Source organism: Sturnus vulgaris, chromosome 13 (genome assembly GCF_052056855.1).
Source record: "Sturnus vulgaris isolate bStuVul1 chromosome 13, bStuVul1.hap1, whole genome shotgun sequence".
Taxonomy (NCBI): Eukaryota; Metazoa; Chordata; class Aves; order Passeriformes; family Sturnidae; genus Sturnus; species Sturnus vulgaris.
This window is the reverse complement of record NC_142255.1, coordinates 1547279-1556364: the sequence shown is the minus strand read 5'-3', so window position 1 is coordinate 1556364 and position 9086 is coordinate 1547279. Positions and strand designations below refer to the sequence as shown.

Here is a 9086-nt window from a genome sequence, read left to right as displayed (position 1 = left end):
TCATTAAAAAGGGAAACCTCTCGTCTTGCTCACTACAGCATCTCCGTGATGGATGCACCAAGTAGCAAAGGGTGTTCCCAGGCCTGCTCCCAGCACAGGTGGCATCAGAGTGTGGGCAAGTCTAACGAGGCCACCTCATCCTGGGGAAGGCATGGAAGACGGCGAGACCAAGAATATTTCCACAAAAAGAAGAAAGAATGCATACTAGGGTTGGTTATTAGCTTTGGACAGTGACTGGATGAATACGAGCCTTTAGAGAAACTTTGGTGTGAGGCAAGGCAGAGGAGCTGCGGGAATGCAGGCACTGTGCTGTTGGGGCAGAGTGGAAATACAACACAGACCCACAAAGGTGCTGGGGAACAAAGAAATAACGGCACCGTGAGGAGGAACCCCACGGAGGCGATGGAGCAGCAGTACCACGTACATAAGAGGTTGCAGGCACGACGCCCAGTCAGACATCAGGTCAGCGCTACTGAAGGACCCAGCACCAGGGCAGTGCTCACCGCGGGCTCCTCGCCCCGGCTGCCCGAGGGCCCGGCAGCCTCGGCCCACTCCGCTCCCGGAGTCCTGAGCCCGGTGGTGCCGTGAGGGACCCCCCACCCCATCATCTACCCTCACAACGCACCGCCCCCTGCCGCCTACGCTATTCTCGTGCCAAGTTACGCAAGCGACGTAGGGGCATTGCTGGGCCGCACGCAAGTTACGCAGGGGAAGCGCTATTCCCATACCGATTTACGCAGGTGGTGAAACCGCACGGCCGGGCCGCACGCAGGTTACGCAGAAGGAGTGGCGCGCCACGATTCCCGAAGAAGTTTACGGCGGCCGGCGGGGGCGGGGCGCTACGGAGGCGGCGTAAGAAGGCCCCCGGCGGCGGCGCCCCGCCTCAGCCGCGGCGGCGGGGGAGGAGGAGCAGCAGTGGAGCGCGCCCGGCGCGATGTGGCAGCGGTCGGTGTGTGTGGGCCTGCTGGCCCTGGCGCTGGGCTACCTGTGCGTGCTGGGCCCCGAGCTGCCCCCCGCGGCCCTGCGGCAGCTCTCGGCCTCGCTGCTGGGGACGCTGCGCCGCGCCCGCTCGCTGGAGGCGCGCACGGTGGCGGCCTGGCAGGCGGCCATTGTCCGGCCCGCGCGCGGCTGGGCGCGCGTCGCCGTCGGGTAGGTGCGGGAGCGCGCGGGGAGCCCCCTGGCGGAGGGGCGGGGAGCGCGCCTGGGCCGGGATGTGCATCCCGGTGCCCACGTGTGAGGGTGTGGAATGTGCGGGTACGGATGCGCTGCGGCCCCGGCGTGCACAGCGATGTAGCTGGGGTGTATCTGCGCCGCCCCGGTGAGACCCTGCCTGCAGAGCTGCTTCCAGCTCTGGGGTCCCCAACATCAGCAGGACGTGGAGTTGCTGGAGCAAATCCAGAGGAGGCCACAGAGCTGCTCTGAGAGCTCTGGAGCCAGGCTGGGAGAGCTGGGGCTGCTCACCTGGAGAAGAGAAGGCTTCAGGGAAGCATCAGAGCCTCTGCCAGTGCATAAAGGGGCTCCAGGAGAGCTGAAGAGGGTCTTGGGTTAAGGATCTGGAGGGACAGGATAAGGGGCAGTGGCTTTCCACTGCCGGAGGGCAGGATTAGGTGAGATATCAGGAAGGAGTTCCTGGCTGTGAGAGAGGTGAGGCCCTGGCACAGGTTGCCCAGAGCAGCTGTGGCTGCCCCTGGATCCCTGGCAGTGTCCAAGGTGAAGCTGGACAGGGCCTGGAGCACCCTGGGCTACTGGAAGATGTCCCTGCCCATGGCGGGGGATGGAGCCAGATGACCTTAAAGGTACCTTCCAACCCATTCTATGATTCCATGGAAAAGAGTTGGATGTGAGTGCAGCACTTCCCACAGTGCTTTGCAGTCAGAGTTTAACATCCACTGAGAGAATCAATGATCTAGAACACTCCCAGGGTGGGGATTTAAGCTGGGCTCTGGCCCTGTTGGCAGCCCTTCTCTGGAGACATTATTCCCAGCTTGATTGTCTGTAAAACAAATTAATGTACAGTCTGAGGGTTGGGTCAGGGTCAGTTGGAGTTGCTGGTCCATCCAGCACAGGCTGGCAATAAGTAGTTACCAGAGACACGTTTATAAAGTTCACAAGTTTCTTTGCCTTTGGGAAGAGGTAACTGAGTCCAGGCAGAGCTGGAGAGAGATAGGAGGGAAGGCAATGGATGTTGAGCTCAGGGAAATTCAACACCCTTTCTCTTTTTAAAGTGGGAAGGAAACAAGAGGAAAGTTCAGGAATGTCACGTTGATCTTATATGCTGGGTTTCAGTCTGACCATTAATCCAGATGTTATATTTAGCACTTGACTGTCTTTTAAATATATGGACATGGTAGGTGCCTTGACTTTGACTGGAAGATTTGGATGTTGGAAGGAGTTATCTACTTCCATGACTATGTAACTCTCTGTTAGCAGAGGAATATGACTTAGTTTCATGCCTTTGGATCTGTAATGATTCATCAAAACAAAATTTGGGCTAAAATGCTGCTTGAACTTATGGTTTCTTTTCTCTGCTAGGAAATTTCTCTGTCCTTGGAGTAGGAGGTGATGCACATCCAGAGGATTTCTGGGCCAGTTACCTTATGGAGTGGAAAGCTGCAGGGTTTTTCATGTCCTTTATTTTGTGTGAGGCAGTTTTGGTTTGTTGTTGGGGTGTTTTTTTTGTTGTTTTTTGTTTTTTTTAATTGCACCCCAAATCTGACTCCTGAGAGGTCACTGCCAAGGGAATGCTGAGTGCTGAGCACTCCACACTGACAGGGAGCAGGAACTGGCCCTTGGAGGGTTGTGGCAGGAGGTGTGGAGAAAGTCAGGGATCCTGCACGAGTTTGATAGATGTTTTGGATCCTTGTCAGGGAAATGTGGGGCACAGGAACAAAAATGGCACTTGACAGCAGCTACAGAAGATGCTTAAATTTCATCTCTGTGCAATTGTTGGTGTCATCTCAGGAAATATTTGCTATATATTGTTATTGCTCTGAAGCCACAGAGTGAGACGAGGGCAAGTGTTTCTAAATTGTCTTCCTGGGGTTCTGGTTCCAGTCAGAAAGTGTCCTGTCCTCTGGTCTGAATTAGACTGTGATTAAATTGATGAGACATGGGAACTGGAAGTTAGACTGTCCAAAAAGCCTGGATCTACTGAAATAGTTCTTATCTCTCCCTTACTATCACAGGGTTTTTCTCCTGTTTCCACTGCATGCTGCTTCTGTACGTTTGGGATGGTCCTTTGGAAACTGCCCGTTTCAAATATTTTAACTGACGAGTTGCTCTCTTGACTTTTTGTAAACAGAACCAGCCTGTGTGGAGAGTTTTTGTCTGGGTTTGGGTATTATTAGGAATAATGAAACTCCAGAGGCTGATCTAGCTGACTTAAACACTTCCAGTTTTGTTTTTAACAGTTTTGAATCACATGCACATTTTAAACCCAAAATACATGTTTTTAAAAGCTTCTAAGAACTTAGAATGCCACTGTTATTATGCCTGTTCTTCTTAAGCTAGCCCAAGGCAGGAAATGAAGTAGAACCTGTATTGTAACATACTCAACCACCTCTGGACCATGAAACTTTCCTTGTTTTCATTCAGCAGAATGAAATCCCTCTCTGAGCACAGTAAAAGCCAGTCAAACGGAGAAAGCTTTAGGAAAGAATTTCAGGAAATTCCTTTGGCTTTTTTCCCTTTGGTTGGTTGTTCTCCCCCTGCAGAGTCAGGGATGTGACCTCACTGCCCTCCCAGGTGCCCTGAGGTCTGTCTGGTTTTCCCAGGACGCTTTTTCTTTCTCTTTCCCAGTGTCAACGCCTGCGTGGACGTGGTTCTGTCTGGGGTGAAGCTGCTGGAGGCGCTGGGCTTGGAGCCCAGCGATGGGAAGAACCACGCAGTCCTGAACTCCAGGCAGGACCTGAGGGAGGCTTTTTCCCACTTCATGGAGAGAGGGGCGGCCGCTGAGCGATTCTTCAGCGATGCTGAGGCGTTCCAGGCCATTGCACGGGCGGCCTCGGAGCACCCCGCGGCACAGGTGGGTCTGCGCCTGCAGGGGAGCCTTGGCAATCCTCTTCCTCACTTCCTGATCACTGCTGACTTTGGTTCTCCCTCTAGAGAGAAAGTCATTGAGGAAGAAGCTTGTGGTGTAGCTTGAATTGTGTTAATAGTTTTCCCTGGGGTTCTGCTCCTGCTGCAAATGGGAGGGGTTTAAATGGTCTCTCCCCCACTGACATTCCCAAATTGAAATGTCAAATGTGCCTCTTGGGAGCCAGATGGGGCTGAGGCTGTAAAAGAGCTTCCAACACCTTGGGATGGTGTTGAGAGTGAAGAATCGTCTGATTTCTGTGAGAGAGGCCAGGAATGGTTTGGGTTGGAAGGGACCCCAAAGCCCATCCAGTGCCACCATGGGCAGGGACACCTTCCACTAGCCTAGGGTGCTCCCAGCCCCATCCAACCTGCACATTTCCAGGGATCTAGGGGCAGCCACAGCTGCTCTGAGCAACCTGTGCTAGAGCCTCTCCATCCTCACAGCCAAGAATTTCTCCCCACTATCCCTTCTAACCCTGCCCACTGGCAGTGGGAAGCCATTCCCTGTGTCCTGTCCCTCCATCCCTTGTCCCCAGTCCCTCTCCAGCTCTCCTGGAGCCCCTTTAGGCCCTGTCAGGGGCTCTGAGGTTTCCCTGGAGCCTTCTTTTCTCTAGGCGAACACCCTGAGCTTTCCCAGCCTGGCTCCAGAGCAGCCCTTGGATCTTCTCTTTGGCCTCCTCTTAGCACCTGACCCTCAGGACAACCCATATTCACTGCTTTTCAAGCTCAAATCAGAGTTTAACTGGAAAGTTTGACCTTTTTTACTGAAGAAACTTCCACAGTTTCTTTCACTTCACATGGGCACAGGCAGCAGGTTTCACCTCAGCCTCAAACTGGAGGAAGAATTGCTGCAGTTTTTATTTGTCAGCCTTGCTAAAAACCTACAGGGCTTTAGCCACAGATAGGTTGCACAGGAGCAAGGGCTGTTTATGTGCTGAATGAGTTGGTTCTTACAGTGCAATTCCCACAGTGTTGGGATTTGATTGATTTTTACAGGCCCTTTACCTGGAGGTGAATATTTAGGTTCAAAATAAAGTATGCTCAACTTGTTGAGATCTCACAGAGAATTGTGAAATCGTTTTACCTTCAGTAACTTGGGTCCTGCTGAACCCTGTTCTAAAAAGCCAAAACGTCCAGCCTGTACTGAAAACTTAATGTGTTTAAAGGTCCCAAAACAAGGAGATGCCCACACCCAGCTCTGTTTGTTTTACAGCTTTATGTGGGAGGAAATGCTGCTCTCATCGGGCAGAAGCTCGCAACAAATCCAGACCTGAAGGTACATACATGTTCCAAACATTTCAAGCCATTTGCTTGTGTTCTTTAATTTGCTTGTCTCATGTTACTTCTGTGTAGGTTTTGGGGATCTGGCAGTTATTTCTTAGATTCTGCTGGTGGAACATATGGTTGGACTTCCAAGCTGATTTTTAAAAATTGAATTATTAACTTTTTAAAATCAGTTGTGTTAGGTGACGCTTAAATTTTGGCAAGGTACATGGCAAGGGGAAACTGTTTGTTTTTCCTTGTTTTCTAGATCCTCCTTTGTGGCCCAGTTGGTCCCAAACTCCATGAACTGCTCGATGACAATGTGGTTGTGCCACCTGAATCCATGCAGGAAAGAGATGAATTCCATCTTATCTTGGAATATCAAGCAGGTACAAGGGAGCAGGTGTTCAGTGGAACCCCTGAACATCACTAACATTGGTGCACAGCCTGAGGGGTGTCGTTTTGAAGCTCCATAAACACTAAAATAGTCCCTGAAAACACAGGTTTAACCACGTACTGATGAAACTCAGGGTAACCTTCATGTAATGGCTAAAACAGTTCCATGGCTTTCCTTGCTGCTGCTGGAGCCCGTTGAATTTGTGATCTTGCCCAGGAATAAACCAGTTCACACACACTTGGTCCTGTTTGCTCCACCCCAGGTGAGCAGTGGGGCCGAGTGAGAGCACCCACTGCCAACCGCTTCATCTTCTCCCATGACCTGTCCAACGGTGCCCTGAACATGCTGGAAGTGTTTGTGTCCAGCCTGGATGAATTCCAGCCAGACCTGGTGGTGCTTTCAGGACTTCACATGATGGAAGGGCAGAGCAAGGAGATGAGACACAGACGACTCATGGAGGTGAGATACTGAATCCCTGAATTTCCTTAATTTCCACTACAAGTGTTCCATGGCAAGGTTTTGTTTTCCCAAGTTTGAAGGTGTAGGAAGGCTGTGCCTTCAGAGCTCCCACAGATCTCAGTACTGAATGCCAAAAGGAGAGTGGGAGCTGCAAGAATGGCTGAAGTCTAAGCCTGTAACATTGTTTTTTCTTAGATTCAGTGACTTGTCCAGGGAAAGGAAGGGCTGGTTGCCTGGCTGTAGGGTGTTGACCTGGTTACTGGGCTTATCTAGCAGCTAAACCAGACTTTTCCTGTGCTGGATACTGAGATGATCCAGGTTATAATCAACACCTTAATTCCTTAAACAGCATCTAACAGCATCTGTCTTACATCTCTTTTGCAGCTGAGGGCTTGTCCTGAAGCAAGGCATTGGCATTTTTTGTGTTCTAGGATCAGCTCTTCTGCAGCTGCTTCAGATTTGTGAGGTTTTTGGAATTAATCCATTAAAAAGGTGCTGAGCTGGAAGCAGGTTAAGGTTAGATACAGTTTTCCTGCCCTGGGATGCTGCAAAACTAGAAGTTGTTTTATTTCCTCTTCTTAGCAGTACATACACAGGTCAGACATCCCATTGGAATTGTTTATATCCACACACAGGAAGATTAAAGGATGTGTAGCTTGAGTCAAAACCCTTTTTCTTCTTCTGTTCCTTAATAAATATGTGTTCTAGGGTTGTTTTTCCTTTTTCCTGTAGGCTGTGGCCTCCATCTCTGATATCCCAACTGACATTCCCATACACCTGGAGCTGGCCAGTATGACTGATCAGGATTTTATGAGCAACATAATGCATCAGGTAAGGAAAATGAAAGGATGTGCTCTTTTGACCAGGTTCAGTACCACAGTGCACACATTAGTGCATGAATATAGAAATCAAAACTCAACATTTGGACTATACACTGGAAGATAAATTGAGGATTGAATTTGAGCCGAGTTTATAATTTTGAAAAATCCCTCACTTTCTTTGCAGAATTTCTTTCCTGGTGATTCCTTGTTTAGCTTGACACAACTCTGATCTCAGTGTTGTGTTTTATGTGGAGTTGATGCGTTGTTACTTTTTACTGTCAGAGTGTGTGTCTGGAAAATTAATTGCACCAAATGGAATGTTTTCTTGGCTAAGTAATTCTTGCCAACTTGGGAAGTGCAGTGACTGGGAAACTGGGTACTGCTTCTGCTGAGCCAGCAACAGGGTACTGCAAAAAACCAGGGCCTGGGGAGGAATCCCAGGTGTGACTCCACTCCTGAAGGCAACCCCGCTGTTCCCTGTTCCTGTTAGCAGGTCTTTCCCCTGGTGAACTCCATCGGGCTGAACGAGCAGGAGCTGCTGTTCCTCACGCAGTCTGCCTCTGGTCCGCACGCCTCCCTGGCCTCCTGGAGCGGCATTCCCGATGTGGGGATGGTCAGCGACATCCTCTTCTGGATCCTGAAGGAGCACGGCAAGGCGGCCGAGCGGGCCTCGGACCTGACGCGGATCCACTTCCACACGCTGGCCTACCACATCCTGGTCACCGTGGACGGCCACTGGGGCAACCAGGCGGCGGCGGTGGCGGCCGGGGCCAGGGCCGCCGGCACCCAGGCCTGTGCCACCGACACCATCGACACCAGCAAAGTCTTCCTCAAAGCTCCTCTGGAGTTCGTCACCTCCCACACGGAGGCGCCATCCAAAATCTCCCTCGATCCAGACAAGCCCGTGGTGCACTGGCACAGGGAAGGCATCTCCTTCCACTTCACCCCCGTGCTGGTGTGCAAGGATCCCGTGCGGACCGTGGGACTCGGGGATGCCATTTCAGCCGAGGGACTGCTCTATTCCGAAGTGTATCCTCACTAGAATACCAGGACTCTCCTTCTCCAACGCTGCACGGCGTCTGAGACCCGTGGATTGGGATTTGAAGCAGTGGTGGTATAGGAACAGAACCAGGGTGTGCTGTGTTTTCTGGGTATAACTGAAAAAGAGCCAAAGAATAATTCCAGGTATAAACTGTCGGGTACATTCCAGTCACTCAGCAGTGACTCAGGCACTTCACGTGCAGGTCAGGTGCAGATGTTTTAATCTTTAATGTGAAAATTGGCTTTGTCTTAAGGAGGAGGAACGCAAAAACTAAAATCCCTGGCTGGCAAGGATTGCTGTTCGTAGCTCAGAGTGGATCTTTTCTGGCAGTGCTGCAAAGTGCAGCAGCAGGAGAATTTCCTGCCCCTGAATCCCAGGGAGAGCACAGGAGTGCCCAGCCCTGCCTTGCCTCTGGTAAATTCAAAATAAAAAGCGTGTGGGTTATCTCCTCCCAGCACATTGCAAACCTTGCCTGGGGTGAGAATGGAATTACTGCCTGGTGCAATCACCCCTCTGTGTGTCCAGCCCCAGAGGGAACCATGGTCCCAAAATGTGACATAGACTGAACCTACTCCAGGCTGCACAGGTGATTCTGGATATCTGTGACTAAGGGTGTTCAACTGAGCCCCAGCAGCCTGTGCTTAGTTTTTTGGAAACAAGGAGTGAAGATAATCAGGGTTTCTGTTTGGGAGACAGTTCTGTTTCCCTGCCAGGGAACCCCAAATCATTCCCTATGTTTGCTGTACACTAAATAGTCTGCTAATGGTGTGTTACAGGAAAGCTCTTGTTGCTGGAGACTCATTCTTGGTTGTTTGAGAATGGTTGTGCCAGATTCTTCAGTCTCCCTGCCCTCTATTAGGAAAGGTTAATATATTAGGGAAGGTCCCTCTGGAAGCTCAAAAGCTGCAACAGCGTTATCCAGGTAAGACTGAAGAGGCCTTTTTAGGGTTTGATGTTGGGGTTTTTTTGACTAGGTCACTGATAGTTGCTTTGCTCTGGCCTTTGAAATTAAAAAAGCAGAACCATG

General features: G+C 50.8%; 1 protein-coding gene across 2 annotated transcripts; it reads left to right on the top strand.

The window, feature by feature from the left end:
* The first annotated feature begins 886 nt into the window (after window positions 1-886).
* On the top strand, window positions 887-9086 carry ADPGK (ADP dependent glucokinase). Of its 2 annotated transcripts, none has more exons than XM_014889271.2 (7): window positions 887-1149; window positions 3799-4024; window positions 5291-5353; window positions 5609-5729; window positions 6000-6196; window positions 6929-7027; window positions 7511-9086. In XM_014889271.2, the coding sequence occupies exons 1-7, from the start codon at window positions 935-937 to the stop codon at window positions 8057-8059; spliced, it is 1470 nt and encodes a 489-aa protein (XP_014744757.1). In that variant the 5' UTR covers window positions 887-934; the 3' UTR covers window positions 8060-9086. The 2 variants fall into 2 exon arrangements, with proteins under 2 accessions (XP_014744757.1, XP_014744756.1); XM_014889270.2 differs by having other exon boundaries at window positions 7508-9086.

Coding starts and splice junctions, on each gene's coding strand:
- ADPGK (XM_014889270.2), top strand. CDS start 935: ATGTGGCAGCGGTCGGTGTGTGTGGGCCTGCTGGCCCTGGCGCTGGGC. Junction 5,354..5,608: donor CAACAAATCCAGACCTGAAG/GTACATACATGT, acceptor CTTGTTTTCTAG/ATCCTCCTTTGTGGCCCAGT. Junction 5,730..5,999: donor TATCTTGGAATATCAAGCAG/GTACAAGGGAGC, acceptor GCTCCACCCCAG/GTGAGCAGTGGGGCCGAGTG.